Source organism: Crassostrea angulata, chromosome 5, assembly GCF_025612915.1.
Source record: "Crassostrea angulata isolate pt1a10 chromosome 5, ASM2561291v2, whole genome shotgun sequence".
NCBI classification, from domain to species: Eukaryota; Metazoa; Mollusca; class Bivalvia; order Ostreida; family Ostreidae; genus Magallana; species Magallana angulata.
This window is the reverse complement of record NC_069115.1, coordinates 58,794,096-58,814,004: the sequence shown is the minus strand read 5'-3', so window position 1 is coordinate 58,814,004 and position 19,909 is coordinate 58,794,096. Positions and strand designations below refer to the sequence as shown.

General features: G+C 34.9%; 1 protein-coding gene across 1 annotated transcript; it reads left to right on the top strand.

Annotated features, from left to right (window-relative positions):
* The first annotated feature begins 66 nt into the window (after nt 1-66).
* Nucleotides 67-13,547, top strand: LOC128184969 (2-oxoisovalerate dehydrogenase subunit beta, mitochondrial-like). Its single transcript, XM_052854630.1, has 9 exons — nt 67-229; nt 2,465-2,542; nt 4,138-4,206; nt 5,645-5,778; nt 5,867-6,022; nt 8,129-8,300; nt 11,457-11,602; nt 11,846-11,932; nt 12,204-13,547. The coding sequence occupies exons 1-9, from the start codon at nt 91-93 to the stop codon at nt 12,342-12,344; spliced, it is 1,122 nt and encodes a 373-aa protein (XP_052710590.1). The 5' UTR covers nt 67-90; the 3' UTR covers nt 12,345-13,547.
* Nucleotides 13,548-19,909: the final 6,362 nt, after the last annotated feature.

The window sequence follows — 19,909 nt, the reverse complement described above, 5'->3', positions numbered from 1 at the left end:
ATAGTATATGTTTAAAAAAAATTGAATTTCTTCAGGTTTTTTTTTTCTTATTTCATTTACCGCGGATTGGTAAGAAAAGTGAAAGTAGAAATGGCAGCTCCTGCAAAAACAATGTTAAGGAGATTTCGCCGTACTGGCGTTCTGAAAGAGCTCTCAAAAGTGACATCATTAAACTTTGCGAGGGCTGCACATTTTACCTACGTGCCTGATACTCCTCCTGCAGTTTATGGTATGATAAACCTCATTTTAATGTAACAGTGAAGTTTGGAGTTGAAAGTCATGCCAATGTCGACCAAATTTTGCAAAGTTTACTGTGTTTAAATCATGTGCAAAGCATCAAAACTGATGCATAGTGAAACGCATATCGCTTTCTAATATTTATAGATTGAAACGCCAATATCAAGTTGGTTTATTTTTTTGCATTGCTTATCTATTATGTAAAATTAAATGTAAATAAAATTTGATGAAGCGCAAATTAACTTATATGCAGGGTTGTGGTTAACAATGGAAATCTTATCAGGCACGTAGCATCAGGGGGGCCTGCCCCCCCCCCCCCCCCCCACACACTTTTTCTCGCAGCAACAATTTTTTTAAAATTTACATATAAAAAATGGAATTATCATAGAGTTGGCCCCCACTTTTTTGGGAGTATGTAAAAAATTGATATGTAAATAAGGAAATGAGGAGTGAAATTGAAGTTATAGTACGTATAGTGGCTGGTTAAAGGTGTGAATTATACACATTTTTATGGTACTCACTCTAACAAATAATAAACAAGTGAAAAGCTGTCAATGTGACAGCAAACCGGGTTTTCTTTTATGTAAACTGTATCCATAATCCATGTCAAACCTTATCCAGTGAAATGGAGTACCCTACATGTATATGCAACATTTTGCCAAAAAATGACTAAGTTCAAAAGCTGGTATTTTTTTCATAAATTATCGGAAATCAAAATCCTAGCAATATGCACACCTCTGATATATGTACAATTGATCTGCAAAAGAACAACTTCCTATCTTGAGAACTGTAGGAGGAGTTATCCGTACAATGAGGGTACCCTATATGCAATATTTTGCCAAAAAAATGACTAAGTTCAAAAGCTGGTATTTTTTCGATAAATTATCAGAAATCAAAATCCTAGCAATATGCACACCTCTGATATATGTTCAATTGATCTGCAAAAGAACAACTTCCTATCTTGAGAACTGTAGGAGGAGTTATCCGTACAATGAGGGTACCCTATATGCAATATTTTGCCAAAAAATGACTAAGTTCAAAAGCTGGTATTTTTTCGATAAATTATCAGAAATCAAAATCCTAGCAATATGCACACCTCTGATATATGTTTAATTGATCTGCAAAAGAACAACTTCCTATCTTGAGAACTGTAGGAGGAGTTATCCGTACAATGAGGGTACCCTATATGCAATATTTTGCAAAAAAATGACTAAGTTCAAAAGCTGGTATTTTTTCGATAAATTATCGGAAATCAAAATCCTAGCAATATGCACACCTCTGATATATGTACAATTGATCTGCAAAAGAACAACTTCCTATCTTGAAAACTGTAGGAGGAGTTATCCGTACAATGAGGGTACCCTTTTGGCAGCCGCCCGCCCGCCCACCAATCCGCCCGCCCGCCCGCCATTTTCACCATTTTAATAACCGGATTTTTCCGTTGGAAAACCCGGTTAAAAACAAACAAAATACAATTCTATTCGGGACAAACCGCTCATCATGTGGACAACCAGATTTTGAATTTCTTATTGCCCACATGAAATTTTATTTGTGTTGGTATTAAAATGGATGAGTTGATATCTATAACCCTGATATATAGCGACCATTGGGGAATGCAGCATCTGTGTAAGGTGTCATAGATAACTGGAATTGGCGGAATCCTATCTAAAGCTAGCAAACTCGTTCAATATTTGAATGTCTGATATCCTAATGTATTCTTTTATTATCCAGCTTTATCATTGTGGAATGTTTTAGCTTCTTCTTATCAATTATTTAGAAGATTTAATTAACCTTTTTACAGAAACTGCTCCTTTGCAGGGCATATTGGTTGAGTTCGGCAGAGTTTTAGAATATGGCTTCTGCAAAATCTAGTACATCGCTAAATGCCATGCAAATATGTATAAGAATGTGTGCATGCAGAAATACGCTAATTTAAGTTCAAATCCAGGCTAACTTGTTATAACTTATAAGCAATCAATTTTCAGCAAATATCGTACAAAGCCAAATATAATAGGTTTACAGTATAATGAAAGGGACTCAGTGAGGTTCACTGGTAAATGAAAGGGCATTATATAAATAATTTTGATATTGAACCAAGTGCTTCAGTGTATACCGGTACTCGTTATGATAAGATTTATATACACTTAACTAAATTTATTAATGTTTTTGATGAAATGAATTAATATTTGATAACAAAATTTAATGTTTCAACCCGTTTGTCTTTCAGGGGACACAACTCGTATGAACCTGGTCCAGGCCATCAATAACACTCTAGACCTGACCCTGGCCACCGACCCCACCGCAGGTGACCTACAAATATATCATTGTATACCATAAAGCTGGATTTCGTGGTTGCTTTATATTCAAGAAGTTAGCTCCCTTTGTCCAGTAGAGAGGAAGGAGAGAGTGAATTTGTCCTTTAAATCCATTCATTACTTTTCAATGAAAGTTGAATTCTAGTGAATAATTACAGATTTTATGGAGTAAGACTAACAATGTCATGCTGCAGATATTTAAAGGGGAAGGATGCTAAAAATAAATCGTACAATAAATTAGTTAATTATCTTCTACTTTAATTGTAAATTGTATTTATTTTCATTAAGAACACTCGGAACAATCAAGAAAACTGAACGCTTAATTAATTTAATTTCCTGCCGCTATGGGAGCTGCCATTAAACTTTTAAATTAATATATGATGGCACACCATCTATTCTGGTTTGTTTTATAAACATTTCATCAGTATGTTAGCAAATGGTGATATTCGCTCTAAATGACAAGTTCTGGAAAATTTGAAACAATATCAGCTTGAGACCGTTCTTTTACATTTGACTTTCCACTACATCAGACGGAGCATGTTCGTTGAAATCTTAAAGCGGAGGATAGTGTCGGAAATGGGGGAATCTCCAAGTAGATGCCGTGTTTCGTAGAAAATGTCTGCCGTCGTAATTTCGACATGGCAATTCCGACTTTAGAGAAAGTATTCAAACATCCCGATACAATTATAAGTACATACTTTTTTTGTTAGAGAAGAGCTTGACTTGGAATAAAAATTTAACCAAGGCTATCTTCATCTTTGAGTGATATAGGAGATTAATAGGTGTCATTTATTTCATAAAAATGCATATATTTATGCATACATGTACATGTATTTATTCTTCATATTGACGTGTGAACCTAAACATTACCAATTTTCTTCAGTCGATTAATTGAGTAACAGAAAAGCACTGCGTACATTGTATATGTAAACCAAGCCGGAATAGATGGTGGAACGTCAAAATAATTAATTGTTTTGGTTTTTAATACAAAAGAGTTCTTACTACATCATGTCAGCCAGCTCCAGTAAACACAATTTTTCTAACTTCAAACATCCATTAAAGCTTAATTATGTAGTTTATTTTCAAAACAGCATGACTACATGTAATAATTTAAACTACTTTATTAATATAAATAAAATATGTGATTGACTTTCCTTCCCCTTTAGTATTAGACATATTAAATGTACAAACACATAACTTTAACCATAACATTGGATTAAATTGAACATCGAGTTGTTGCTGTAAATTAAAGAAGTTATCTCCCTTTGGCCAGGAGAGAGGATAGGTGAGGGAGAGTTAAATCTATATTGCTTCAGATAGATTGTTTGTGTCAAATACTGGGATTCTTGTGAATGATATATCTAAGTTATATAATCCAACCTTTCTACAAATAGATATTGAAGTAAGAGGGACAGAAAGATGATGCTTGCTCCGTCTATTGTAGTGTGTGTCCACAAGGCATCTTATATTAAATGAACTGAACTCTTAATAATTACCTTGTTTGTAAAGTTGTATATTTTGTCTTAATTTTCTAAGGTTTTACCATGCTATTATCATTGTTATCATTTGTTTATTTCGTTTGTAGTATTATTTGGAGAAGATGTAGCTTTTGGTGGAGTCTTCAGATGTAGCAACGAGCTGAAAAACAAACACGGCAAGTATATAGCTTCACTCGTGCTTAAATATTGAGAAAATGTTTGATGGTGCTGTACAAGTGATTTTGTTTTGTGTTGTATTATACTTACAGCTAACAAAAAAATGATGTGTTATTGAGAGTGATTGGCATCATCAGTATTTCAAATGTTATTAGCTTTAACCTGGAAACATTTGTTTATAATAATGCTAAACTAATTGAAGCCAATTTTTCTTGTTCGTAAATACCAGTAATCTCCGAACTCGGTGTTTGGAAAGAATATTTTTAGTTATTGAAATTACATTTTGAAAATGTTTTTATCTTCCTAAAATTTCATATTGTAAAAAACATTCTTTTTGATGGAACATATGAATTCTTTGTCTTGATCTCAGGTAGATCAGAAATCCATAAAAATTGACTCTGTTCCCAAATCAGTTTACTGTAGAAGCAGAAATATTCGTTGTGGATTTATTTCGTTATTTTCATTGGCAGAATAAATCAATGAAATTAAATCAATGACAAATTTTTAAAACAAGTATTAATAAATACAGAGTTGATATACAATACATTTTAAGGGATTAGGACATGACAAATTAAATGCCAACGAAATTATATATGGTATAAAAACAACAACATTTTGACCCAACCAAAATATGTGCTTCTATTATAGCATTGAATGATTTATTTTTGACGTCGTCGTGTCAATAACTGCCGTCAGGTGAGCAGACAAATTGAATAACGCGCGTTAGCGCGTTATGATAATTTGTCTGCTCACCTGACGGCAGTTATTGACACGACGACGTCAAAAATAAATCATTTAATGCTTATATTTACATTCCCTTACTGAAGAAATCAATTGTTTACTTAAATAAATCGATATAAAGTGGAGACCACGGAGGGAGTAAATTAGTAACAGCAAGAACAGCTGATTTGTAATACCGGTTTAAACTGGTTTTTACAGAGACCGTTGAGATGAGATCGACGAGCATGGAAATATAATCCATGAAAATTAACTATTGAAATGTTGCTTTTAACAATAAAGTCAACTGTTTTGTTGAATAATTATAAAACATGGTGTTTTGACAACATTTATGAAATACATTTTTTAACAGATTACATAGAAATCACTGTTTGAGAACTACTTATGTAAATTACATGTAAATTCATACGCAGTGAATAGGTGTTGCATTTAGAGGCATTTAAACATCACGGAATTTAATGGAAAAACACAGTAGAATGTAAATATAGTATTTTATTACTAAGCATTTTATTTATGGTCATATTTAGTTAAACTGGTTCTTTCTATAAAGACACTCACATGAAAAACAGGTCTTTGTGTCTTTTTGGATGATATTCTTTTACTAAAGCCTTTATTGTCAGTAAGTACATTAGTACATAGTTTTGTAAGTACGTTAGTACATCAGCATTCTTTAACCAGACATCTTGCTTTGGTTGACAGGTGGTGACCGGGTGTTTAACAGTCCTCTGAGTGAGCAGGGCATTGTCGCCTTCGGAATCGGACTTGCTGTAGGTGGGGCCACCGCCATCGCTGAAATCCAGTTTGCTGACTACATCTTCCCTGCGTTTGATCAAGTAGGAAGCCAAGCTTTTGTTTGCCCTTTTTGTTTTGCATGTGCTCTTTACTACTTTTATAAAGTATGACTGATTCATATTTCATCAGATCACTAACGAGGCCGCTAAGTTCCGCTACCGGTCGGGTAACTTATTTGACTGTGGCAAGCTGACCATCAGGACTCCCTGCGGGGCGGTGGGGCATGGTGCCCTCTACCACTCCCAGAGCCCCGAGGCGTTCTTTGCTCACATCCCTGGAATTAAGGTACGTTACTAGTGTTATATAGTAGAATATTGAAAGGATGACAAAGTAATGGAATAAAGTTCTCCGTTAGTGTCGCATGGTAAAACATTGAAATCACTCAGGTCTATTCAAAATGTCATCTTTTTATAAAGAGTTTAAAATTATTTAGAAAGTTGTCTGTTTTTGAGTTTTTCTTGATCAACTACATTAAAAAACATCTACATTTTACATTTATAGTCTCATTTGTATTCATGCACCATCTGTGAAACTTTCACATTCAGATAATTGTTATAAATGAATGACCACTGTATTATTTTAGAGAAGAAGGTTCCTGGATTTTATATATCTACAATGGTATTGGATGACTAAACAATTATTGAAATCCATGAATTGCGTCTAGTATTCATTATCTTAGCTTTAACAATTAGACTTAATATGTTTTAAATTAAGAAGTATCGGTGTATTTACGCAGTACTTTGTCAAGATGGAAGAAACTTTTTTAAAAATACGTATTTTCTACCAATGTTAGAATGTTAATGATTTTATGTTTCTGTTAAAAACAAGCTGTCCTTTTTGTAACGTCAGCCACTTGTTAACATGATAATGAATTGTTTGTTTCCTCTTAAAATCCAGGGATGACCAGATTGTCGCTGTTACAGCGAATACAACAGATGTTGTTAGGATTTATAGATTGTTATCAACGAAACTTCTGGCGTATTATAGAGATAAAAGTAGAAATAAATTACAATGATGTACATAAATGTATTTCTTTTCATCACCATATATCAAACATTTGGATTTAGATGATTTTGCCAGAGATGAAAATAATAAGTAACAATAATTCAGTTTACAGCTAGAAATATTTTTCATTTAAACAAACATCTAACATAAAGACTATTTTTATGACGTAAAATGGAATAGTGATGAGTTTGTAAATTACTTTAGATCAAATCATTTTAGATTGAAAATTTTCTAGTATATATTAGAACTTTTATTTAATTTTTTTTATCTGTGCTCTAATAACGATTGATAAAATTGATTAAAACTGAAGATTTTCCCTCACCGCCAGCAATATGATTTTGCAGTACAACTATTTTCAATATCTGTAATTAGATGAATGAAGGACAATAAAGTGTCCTTTAATTTTAGAAGTGGGGATGCATCAGAATTTAATTTTAATTGAAATGGATGAGATATAATTACAACAGATGGGTCTTTGTTTACATACAGCCTGTCCCTGTACCATCCCTCTGAGTGATACTGCGGCAGCATATTTACTTACCGCCGCTGTGAATAGATACAAGAGATGGATGGCTTCCCCTCATCCATCAAACAATTACAAACACATCCCAGTCTGATGGATTGTCCTTTTTATAAGAAATTAATTTTTTCTTTTAATCGTGTATTTAAGTACCTTTCGTTTTTGTTTGCTGCATTCCATTTTTAATGCTCTTATATAAGGCCGACCAGGTATTGCTAAATGTTTCATCATTGTTATTTACCCAGAATCCAGTCAGGAAAAGTATCCCATCAATCTATTTGTCAAATGTTCTCTACAACTATTTCCTCCAGGATCTAATTTCATATATCATATTCATAAGATATATTTTTATCAATCATGTTATGTACAGAACTAAGTCCAGAGTTAACTCTATTTACCCACAAAATGTTACCCCGCAAGGCCCCATTAAAGCCTCTTTAAATGTACCCGCAGGTTGCTATCCCATGATGCCCCTATCAGACCTTCATGAATGTACTTACAATAACCCTTTCTACCCACAGGCCACAGGTTGTTATTTCTCAAGGTCCCTATAAGTCCTTTATAAATATACTAAAATTAACTGTATTTATTAAAGATTGCTTATCTAACGCGAGTACTTAATTCGTGATTCAAATGTTTTCTATCAAAAGGCGAGAATATAATATCGTGAACACCGAATTTTCATCAGTTCCATTTAGTTTATATCTGTCCAGTAAATTAAAGTGAGATTTAAAGTCTGCGAGATGTGGTTCTCATGATTTTACATGGATATTAATTCCTCGCGTTTAATTAGGTATCTACAGTATCACACTAGGTCCCTATCAGACCTTTATGAATTTACTAACATTAAATCTTTTTACCAACAGGTTGTTATCCCGCGAGGCCCCTACCAGGCCAAAGGCCTCCTGTTGAGCTGCATCAGGGACCCTAACCCCTGTGTGTTCTTTGAGCCAAAGATTTTGTACCGAGGCGCCATAGAGGAGGTCCCGACCAAGGACTACACCCTGCCCCTCTCTCAGGCAGAGGTTGTTCAAGAAGGTAAAGAACGTCCTGTCTAATGAGGTACCAGAAGGAACCCGGGGGTCACCCTGTCTGTCTGTTTGTCTGTTTGTCTGCCTGTCTGAGTAATAGAGGATGTCCTCACCAAAGGCTACACCCTGTCCCTCTCTCTGGTTGAGGCTGTTTTAGAAGGTAGGGATCATCCTTTCTAATGAGGTACCTTGAGGTTCCCAAATATCACCCTGTCTGTCTGTGTAAATACGAGATGTAATCAATATGATTTTCAACTGAGTTTTTCAAAAGTAAAATTTGGTTATTGAAATGGTGAAAATGATGGGCGGTAAGGTGGGTGTGCGGCTGACAAAAGGGTACCCCTACCAGGTTTTGAATTGTGACAGCAAAACCTGGTTTGGTGTCACAATTCTCTTGTTGATATTGGATGCATACATTTAAGAACCATATGATTTCAATCTTGATAAATCTCATGGCACATTTTTTTTATTATACTTTTTTGATTATATAGTAAATGTTAAGGATAAAATTCATAAAAATGATAAAAAAACAATGGTTTCTCCATTTGTTTTAAGTGACAGATCAAACCTTTAAAAAGATTCCTAAAACAAATGCTGGTTTGTTATTTCCCAGTCCATTTGTTTTGTTAATTATCCAATGAACTGTGCGATCTATGACATTTGAAGATCCAAATTTGGTCTTCATTTGTTTTACAATTAAGGAAATGTTTTCCAATTTGTGCTAATTTAAAAAAAAAATACTTAATGCCTTGAAATGTCAAAAAATGACGACCATGATTACTAAGCAGAATTATCCAAACAGTTTTGATAACTCATCACAAAGTTGTTCCAGATTCTGACATATAAAATACATGTACTGCTTAACTTTATTCCCAATTAATGCGCATACAGAGTAAGTAATATACTGTGTTCTTAAGGTATCCCACTCCTCAATGTTGTTGTATCAAGATTTTCTTGAGAAGTATATCATTGAAATCTGTAGACAAAACAAACTTAAAAAATACAAAGATAATGGGGGGTCAGTATCCATCCCTCTGAGTTATGGCCCATTTAATTTGACCTTTTTGCACCTAAAATGCAATTTCATCCTGATTAGGATTTGTTGTCAGTATTTTTGATTAAGCAAACTTATTTCTTCAAATTTTGTTTTTAATTATGCACAATGGTCACACTGAATAGAGGGATTACGAAAAAAAATTGTACAAAGCTGCATAAATTTTTGTGTGACCTTTTTGCACTTAAAATAGACAATTTCTATAATAGTTACAATTTGATTTGAATTAAAAACTTTTTGAATATCAAGAATTTTATAAGATTAATCCAGTTTGCCTAAATATGTTTTCAGTATCATTTTGACATAATATAACATGGGAGTCAGTGATGTCAAATTTTAGATATAGGCTTCAAAGGTAAAATTCTCGCAAAATTTGGCTTTAGAAAATTCAGACATGTTCTATATATATGCATGATTTTATGCTAAACGGCTATCATATTCTCAAGATTTGATTTTGTACATGTCACACAGAACCTATAAAATATGTTACAAACCTATCAAATGTTAAAAATGTGAATAATGAATAAAGTATAATAAAAAGAAAAGTATTTTGAAAATTCATAAAATTGTTTGTTTCTGTCATTTTCGTCTAAAAAGCCTTCCGCACGAAAAAATAGTTCCCCAAAAAACTTGTTTGTTTCTTGAATTCAAATGGATTTTCTTTATGAATGTTGTGTAATTATGAAATAATAATCTATCTGTGATGATAAAATCATATTCATTTCAAATATAATGATCATCTGCGCAATGAAATCAAAACATGAGGAGTGAGATACCTTAAGAACCTGGCCCCATTTGGCAAAAATATGGTGTGGTTTTTTTTAAGAGTTGGGAACTTATGTTATTCATTTTTGTTGTGTAATTCATTACCATGGTAAACAATTTGTGGAACTGGTAAACAAACATGTTTTCTTTGTTGAAGGATATGATGTATGCTCGTGATAATTTGATTACCAGGTAGACCTAATCTAGCGTATAATTCTTTAAAACGATTGGTCAGCATTTCACACTAAAAGATGAGGTGGGGTCCATACTGCGTCATGTCATGTATTGAACTTCACTGAAAAAAAAAGATTGCGGCCAGGGAATGGAGAAGTGGGAAAACAATAGAGTTCAAAGCAAGGTCTCCAGGACTGTACTGGGGACAGGGCTGGTATAGAGGCAAGAAATCAACTGATACATCAGATTTTCTCAAAAACTGCAAATCATATTAGCAGGTCTTGACATGTTGATTTGAACTCTCCATTTGAACTCTCCATTCCTTGTGAAGTAATGATACCAGAGGATATGAGTAGGATTATTCATCAAGTCTCGCACTTTTCATTCTTTCAACAGCAGGGGAATGTTTTTTAGTATGATTACTTTTCAATAAATTAGGATGTCCTGTTACACCTACGTTTATATCTCACCTGTAGTACTACCTGGTACACCATAATTCATATAAGTGTTACACTATACAGATAAGTTGTTCATGCCATTAACCCATTTCCTTCACAAACATCCGTTTTCAAATCCTGTTTGAATCGTTTGAATTTGTTCAAAAGGGAAATAGAGAAGCCATTATTGCATTAAGAAATCTGAATCAAAACAATGAACAAGCTATGGAGCAAGAATCGGGATGTGTATCATAAACTTCACTCAACTTGTTCCTTCAAAGATTATCATAGAGATAGGCAGAGGACATGTAGTTTGTCTGTTTTGCTTTCCACTTCTTTCACTGTGTTGTTTGCATGTACCTCAAGTCTTAAACTTTTGAACATTTTTTCAGATATTATCCTCACTAATTGACCAATTGCTAGATTTGGTGTAAAGTGCAATACTGTTGTCTTCAAAATGATCCTTTCAGTACTTGCTTACATCTTTCAATATCTGGTGCATTTCTGTTGATCCTTCTCAGGAATGTATTAAACTATGCCAGGGGGCTATTAAGGCCCATGGGCCTCTATTTTTAAACATTATGTATATGTAATAGTGCATCCAATTTTGTAATGGAAGTGGTGGCGAAAACCTGAGGCAGATGATAAGAAATCAGTTTGATTTTGTTTCTGTAACCTATGGTTGATGTTATTGAGGTCACCTTGACCTACATTTACCTGATCTACATTGTAGGTAATGATGTTACGTTAGTTGGGTGGGGCACTCAGGTCCACGTGTTGTTGGAAGTTGCCAAGATTGCTCAGGAGAAACTAGGCGTGTCCTGCGAAGTGATTGACCTCCGGACCATCCTTCCCTGGGACTCTGACACCATCTGTAAGGTAGGTCAAGGTCATTGGAAGCTCTGGTGGTGACAGTCCAGGGCAGGTTGAGTTTATTCTGGAGTACTTACATAGGCAAAATCTTCATAAATTTACAGAAATCATATACATTGCAAAGTAAATACAAGTTTAAAAGAGGAAGATTTAATTAGTGAAAAATAAAGACATTTCTTTATAGAAGCAATCAAGGTAGTATTCTGATTGTCACTGTGTGTGTTAAAGTGTTTGTGCTTGTGTTTGCAGTCTGTGGTAAAGACGGGCCGACTATTGGTTGCCCATGAGGCCACCCACACAATGGGCTTTGCTGCTGAAATAGCCGCTACTGTGCAGGTATTACTTGTGTCTTCTGATGTTTTCTGTCACAATTATTTGATAAGGGGTGTCTTTAGAAAATTCATAACAACCATATATTTTCAACTCTCAGTTAATTTGTAGAAAAGCTATTTTGTGTTTCACCTTTCAAATTGATCAATCTGTAAATTTTTAATGGGGGTGGGGATGAACTACGTAAGGAAGATGGGGTGTTTGATTTAAATCAGAGTAGGAGAATGACAAAAATCAGGATGTGAAGTAATGATGATGTTTACTGATTGTGTTGCAGTCGGAGTGTTTCCTGAACCTGGAGTCGCCTATCGAGCGTGTGTGTGGATACGACACGCCCTTCCCTCATGTCTTCGAGCCTTTCTACATTCCCGACCAGTGGAAGTGTCTGGAAGGAATCAAAAAGCTCGTCAACTATTGAATCGTTTGTACTGAAACTCTTTGTATGAATGAAGTCATTTTACAATCACAGTATTACAAGTTTGAGCCTAGTGCTTTAGCTGTCATGGTGATGAAACATCAGCCAATCATGAAGGAGCTTACAACAGGGATAATGCTTTGCAAACTGGACAGCAAATAGCCGTAAAGTGTCGTTATGAAAGAAGAAAGAGATTGAATGGTATAATTATAAGATAATCATGTGTCTGTGTGCCAATTGACTTTGTACTTTTTAAGTTTGTATAGAACATATCAGAATGACTTGTATTATGTACCTCTACATATTGATATACCAAAACCATTATTTAACTGTGGAATCAATTTTATTCATTGGGGTCAATGTTCATGGGTAGCCAAAATTTCCTTGGTTTTGTGGGGACGCCATTTTGTTGGCAGTTTGATTGGGATAATTATAATAGATTAATGAATTATTAAATAAACAAATGCTTGTGTGTACGTTTGTGGGGATACCACAAACATTGGTCCCCTACGAACAATGATGATTCCACAGTAGATATACATATGTGATATACATGTAGTCTCAATCAGTGATATACATGTAGTCTCAATCAGAATAATGCTCACCGTTTGCCATAAGATGTATAAGATACATAACATGTACTTAAGGAACTACAGTTATGAAATCAAAAACAGAGTGTGTCTTGCACGCATGTTTGCAATGCACTGATTCTGCAGGTGCAAGATTCTGCAGACATTTTGATTCTGTATATCGGCTGATGCATACTTGACCTGATTGAATAAAGATCAGTCAAGTAGTCCTGATTACACCATGATGCATTATAGAACTGTGAGAAATAAACAAACCTAAGTTACTGGTGTAATGGTCAAACCTATAGATCTGGAACTTATTGTCTGTGTTCTCTGTTTACAGAACTAATGAATCTCATGATGCCGACGTCTGTATGCTGTATAATTAACTGTAAAACAGAAACTATATCAGGACTGAGAGTATAAAAGGTAGAGGAAATTCTCTCTAGATCTTTCTAGAAATTTCCATGGTAAAGATTCTATTATTTCTGCTTACGTAAGGTAAATTGGTGTTTACATAACTTTAGGAAGAAATTATCATTTGTGTGCAGTGATATCTGTTTGTTTCTGTAATTTTCTGATTGGGTATATTTATGTCATTAAAAGCGGGCTTTAACAATCAATTTATAGTGTTCATTGTCTTCATTACCGTACTTTGAGGTCTTCCAAAGATTCAGTTATCTATGCATATATTATCAAGCTTTTCCATATCCATTTTGTTTACCCATGCATAGATGGAAATTTTTAAAGTAATTTTATTATGTAAATTTAAGAAATTTGAACTTTCCGAGGGGGTGGGGCATTTTTCTTCTTACACAAATCATAGATGGATTTTGAAGAAATACAATGAACAGCTGAAGGAGAAAAATGGTCCTAAATGTGCATATGTATTTTAAAGGCTTTCAAATTTAGGGCGAAGCTAAAAGTCTACGGAATGTAAACAGTGTACCCCTACCATCAATAATGATTTACATCTCACATGAAATTTTTTTTTCTTGAGTAAAAAAGGGTTTCTATAAGAGTACATATATCATGACAAAAATTAAGTACCGGTGCAAGCAAAATAAAACGAGAAATTCTGAAATTCATTTTTTTGCCAATTTATTGGAGGCCATATTTCACATCATCCTTTAGGTTCATCTTTTAAAAGTACATGAAAATCTTGCCAAGTTTGACCCATCTGAGAAATCAATCCCATTAATGTTGACCATGGGGATTTCAAAGAAATATTTTTGTTATTTTTATTTCACAAAGATGTGTAAGCTAACTTGAACCACGCTCCTACATTACTTGATAATGCTACCTGAAATAAATGGCAAGGTGTGCATTTAATGCAACAAACAGTTCAATCAAAGAGTCACAATTTCCAGGAAGAAAGAATCAGCATTTTCAGTGAATATGCACATGCATATTAACAACTGTGAATTCAATATTTGCTATTTTTCAGTGTTAAATTACAGATTTACCTTGGGATGGTAACTCCGTGAATATGCTATATTTATAATGAACAAAGACTGTTTGATTCAATATTGACCAGGGATGTTATTTAATTGCTATGTGATGAATATTTACAAAATCCACAAAAATTAAGCCCCATGCACATTCATGACTTGATTCATGGCGCAAGGTTAATGAAAATGTGGTAAAGGCTATCAAAAGAACACACGTTTAAAAAGGTCATAACAATAAATTAGCATCCAAAAGTTAATTATAGCAATAAGATCAGTCATTAGATGCTATATTGGAATCCAGGGCCACTAGCCATTAATCGGACACAAGATCTTGGTCATGTATTGCTATTATTGAGATTCAGGTCTCAATGAAGCAGGTATACACGGGGGTAGGTTCTATTAGTATCTGTACACCAGTCATTGATATAACTATACTGTTACCAGCAGTCACACTGGGGTAGGTTCTATTAGTATCTGTACACCAGTCATTGATATAACTATATACTGTTACCAGCAGTCTACACGGGGGTAGGTTCTATTAGTATCTGTACACCAAGCATTGATATAACTATATACTGTTACCAGCAGTCTACACGGGGTAGGTTCTATTAGTATCTGTACACCAGGCAATGATATAACTATATACTGTTACCAGCAGTCTACACGGGGGTAGGTTCTATTAGTATCTGTACACCAGTCATTGATATAACTATACTGTTACCAGCAGTCTACACAGGGGTAGGTTCTATAAGTATCTGTACACCAGGCATTGATATAACTATACTGTTACCAACAGTCTACACGGGGGTAGGTTCTATAAGTATCTGTACACCAGGCATTGATATAACTATACTGTTACCAACAGTCTACACGGGGGTAGGTTCTATAAGTATCTGTACACCAGGCATTGATATAACTATACTGTTACCAGCGATATAACTATACTGTTACCAGCAGTCTATTGTCAACGAAGTCAGCTAAATCCGCTCAGTTGATTGAGGGACTGCAACCATATCATTTCTTCCAAATACATACAGAGAAATTATTGAACCCTGTCTGCACATGACAATAAAAGTGCATGTCATGCAGTTTAGATTAGCAAGGACTTGAATAGGCTATTCAGACTGACGTAGTCGAGGCGTGATTCACAAATACTGCTGACTCCAGGGCTCCTTATCTAATCCATCTTGTATCAAATTGTTATTTAAGCTCTAAAAAACTTGTTTTTATAACTGATAATTAAGCTGAATCGACAAAAATAAAAGCATGGCATCTGTCGGGCCGTGCTGCAGCGATTGTGTGGGGTCAAGTGGATGCTTAACCTTGAACCTTTTTCAAGGTCGTCTACATGTTATAGTACCACTTTAAAACCGCTAACCCTGCAAGGAAGATGTATTCCATTAACAACGCACTTTTATGAATTAGACCATTCAAATTAAAAGTAAAGGTTGAAACTAAAATGTTTCGATTACTTTTAAGCCAAAAAGGCGACTTGAGAGTAAAAAAATCTCAAAGCATGGGAATTCAGTCAATTCCTAGTGCCAAAATTTCATCCCAAATAATTTGATAATGTATAAAACTAAATTACCATGTAGTAGCTAGGTCACTATATAGAGAACTCTAAAACAGATATTAAGAACAGTGTTGAAAAGGAGAAGTTACACAAGCAAAATCTCCTCTCGGTACTGCAATTAACTATTCATTGAGTAGTTATAGGTATAACTTGGTAACAGACCTGAGGTTTGATGCATTTCACTGATTCATGTAAATATTGGTCAGCTAGGCAATAAGGGTTCTTTGTAAAGCAGGTTTTTGGGGTTTCCTGAAGGCCCCGGTTAATAAATTCTGCTATAACAGAGAAACATGGCTCATAGGTACCTCTATATGTTGGCCAAGTCATGGAAACTATCTTGAATGGCCTCAGCAATTACATATCACTATGCATGGTACCATACTGTAGTGCAGTTGATTTTCTTTGGACATGTATGCAGGGCTGAATGAGTTCTGAAGTTTCTCTACTATAAAAATGTCATCTCGGTGACATTATCACTTATTGATTATTGGTCCCTGAGCATTCTCTTCTATTCATTGTGTGGGTTGTGTGGTTCCCAGTATCCCTATCATTGGGCAGGGCGGGGGTTGGTGGCTTCACTAGGTGGCTTTGGAAGGCCTATAACCCAGGAAGGACGGTCACTTTAATGCTTCATTGTTAGAAAAGCATCAATCACCAGGCATGTCTAAGGTGCAGGAAACTACGTCGGAAATTTGTCTACTTAATTAATAATCCACAAACGTAAATCACCACATATTGGGCATGCAAACTAAATGATTAAAATATCATCTCCTTTTAAATTTATGTGGCAGATCTAAGAAAGAAAGGGGATTTCCCTAAAAACACATTAAGCAAACCTCCTCCCTAGGAATTGAAATTGATATGCAGTGTGTTTCTCACACCCTAACAATAAAGGCTTCATTACTAGCTGGCCAGAGGGCCTCAATGCTCACCTGTCATTCAGTTGTCTTGGGAGTGAGAAATAATTATAACCCAATTCATGCTAAAGTGACAGTACCTGCACTGTTTCTCTAATGAACTGACAAATCATTGGTATTAACACGCTTTTGTAATTAACCTAATATGGTGTATACATGGTCCATAAATCCTAATAATTGGACCATGGACCAGAGCTCAAGATTCCCAAGTACCAGGCAGATAGAACTAATTTTGTACTACCAGAACGTAAAATTAAACTATCATAGGCTTGATGACCTCCAAAGATAATATTTTAAATGATTTGTTTTGGAACTCTCCCATAAATTTGTCACATGAAAGTAACAAGCCCTTTCACTGTGGTGTGAACCTTGAATTGAATACTATAAATTAGTAAGAGACATTTATTGAAACTTACGAGCTCTAAATCACAGAGGAGACGGATCAGTTGAGAGAATATAAGGGAGATTAGTTATCAACTTCTGGTTTCAGCATAACTTGCTGAATCTCATCATCGTAAAGCCCAAAATGTATTTATTACATTCATTTAATATCTGAAAAACCAACAAGAAGAACCACAATGAAATGGAGCAAAGCAGTTTTGAGTTGCTGCTATAACCTAAGCTGTACCAACATATATTTTACTTCAAAACTTTAGAAATTTAGTCTTTTATGATAGGTCAGTTTTTTTTAAAGAAACCATTTCCAATTTGCAAGTTGCATTGAAACAAATAGCTGAACACTAAATACATATCATTAGTTACTGTTAAAGGATGAATCAATTAAAGTCAATGAAATTTTTTTTTTATCAATTTTCTCTTTAGAAAAACACATGCAATTGAAATAGAATTCTCCATTCTTAAGTCAGGTGCTTGTTTGTCTTGTGACACCTGTAACCTTTGTAGTATTTTATGATGATATTTCTACTTCAATGTGTATTGGTTGAAATTGATTTCTCAACAAACCGACCAGTGCTAGCTAGTTGTGGTACAAACACCAGCACATGGTCAGCACACTGAGAATTAAGGCACTCACATAGCAAAATGAGAATAAGGTGTCAGTTACATTATCAGCATACAGAAAATTAAAAGCACTTAAAATATGATTAGCACACCAAGAATAAAGGCATTCACTGTAGTCAGCACACTGAGAATTGAAGGAACTTAAAATATGGTCAGCACACACAGAGTAAAGGCACTCATACAGCATATTGAGAAATAAAGGCACTCAAATAGTACACTGAGAATTACAGGACATGACATAGAAAACTGAGAATTAGGTGTCAGTAAGATGATCATCGGACTGAAAATTAAGGGCCTCACATACACTGAGATGTTAAAGCCACACACATAGCACACTAATAGTTAAAGGCACACACATAACACACTAATAGTTAAAGGCACACAAATAGCACATTAATAGTTAAAGGCACACACACAGCAGACTAATAGTTAAAGCCACACATAGCACACTAATAGTTAAAGCCACACACATAGCACACTAATAGTTAAAGCCACACACATAGCACACTAATAGTTAAAGGCACACACATAGCACATTAATAGTTAAAGCCACACACAACACACACTAATAGTTAAAGGCACACACATAGCACACTAATAGTTAAAGGCACACACATAGCACTCTTATAGTTAAAGGCAAACACATAGCACATTAATAGTTAAAGCCACACACAACACACACTAATAGTTAAAGGCACACACATAGCACACTAATAGTTAAAGCCACACACATAACACACTTATAGTTAAAGGCACACACAGAGCACATTAATAGTTAAAGGCACACACACAACACACATTATAGTTAAAGCCACACACATAGCACATTAATAGTTAAAGGCACACACATAGCACACTAATAGTTAAAGGCACACACGTAGCACACTTATAGTTAAAGACACACACACATAGCACACTAATAGTTAAAGGCACACATATAGCACACTAATAGTTAAAAGCACACACATAGCACACTTATAGTTAAAGGCATACACATAGCACACTAATAGTTAAAGGCACACACATAGCACACTAATAGTTAAAGCCACACACATAGCACACAAATACTTAAAGCCACACACATAGCACACTAATAGTTAAAGGCACACACGTAGCACACTTATAGTTAAAGGCACACACAAAGCACACTAATAGTTATAAAGGCACAAACATAGCACACTTATAGTTAAAGGTACACACACATAGCACACTAATAGTTAAAGGCACACAAATAGCACACTAATAGTTAAAGGCACACACACAACACACACTAATAGTTAAAGGCACACACATAGCACACTTATAGTTAAAGGCACACACATAGCACACTTACAGTTAAAGGCACACACATAGCACACTAATAGTTAAAGGCACACACATAGCACACTAATAGTTAAAGGCACACACATAGCACACTAATAGTTAAAGGCACACACATAGCACACTAATAGTTAAAGCCACACACATAGCACACTTATAGTTAAAGGCACACACATAGCACACTTATAGTTAAAGGCACACACATAGCACACTTATAGTTAAAGGCACACACACATAGCACACTAATAGTTAAAGGCACACACATAGCACACTAATAGTTAAAGGCACACACATAGCACACTTATAGTTAAAGGCACACACACAACACACACTAATAGTTAAAGGCACACACATAGCACACTTATAGTTAAAGGCACACATAGCACACTAATAGTTAAAGGCACACACATAGCACACATATAGTTAAAGCCACAAACATAGCACACTAATAGTTAAAGGCACCCATATGGCACACTAATAGTTAAAGGCACACACATAGCACACTTATAGTTAAAGGCACACACACAACACACACTAATAGTTAAAGGCACACACATAGCACACTTATAGTTAAAGGCACACATAGCACACTAATAGTTAAAGGCACACACATAGCACACATATAGTTAAAGCCACAAACATAGCACACTAATAGTTAAAGGCACCCATATGGCACACTCATATTGGCAGAGATTACAAACCTCACCTGCCTGATGCT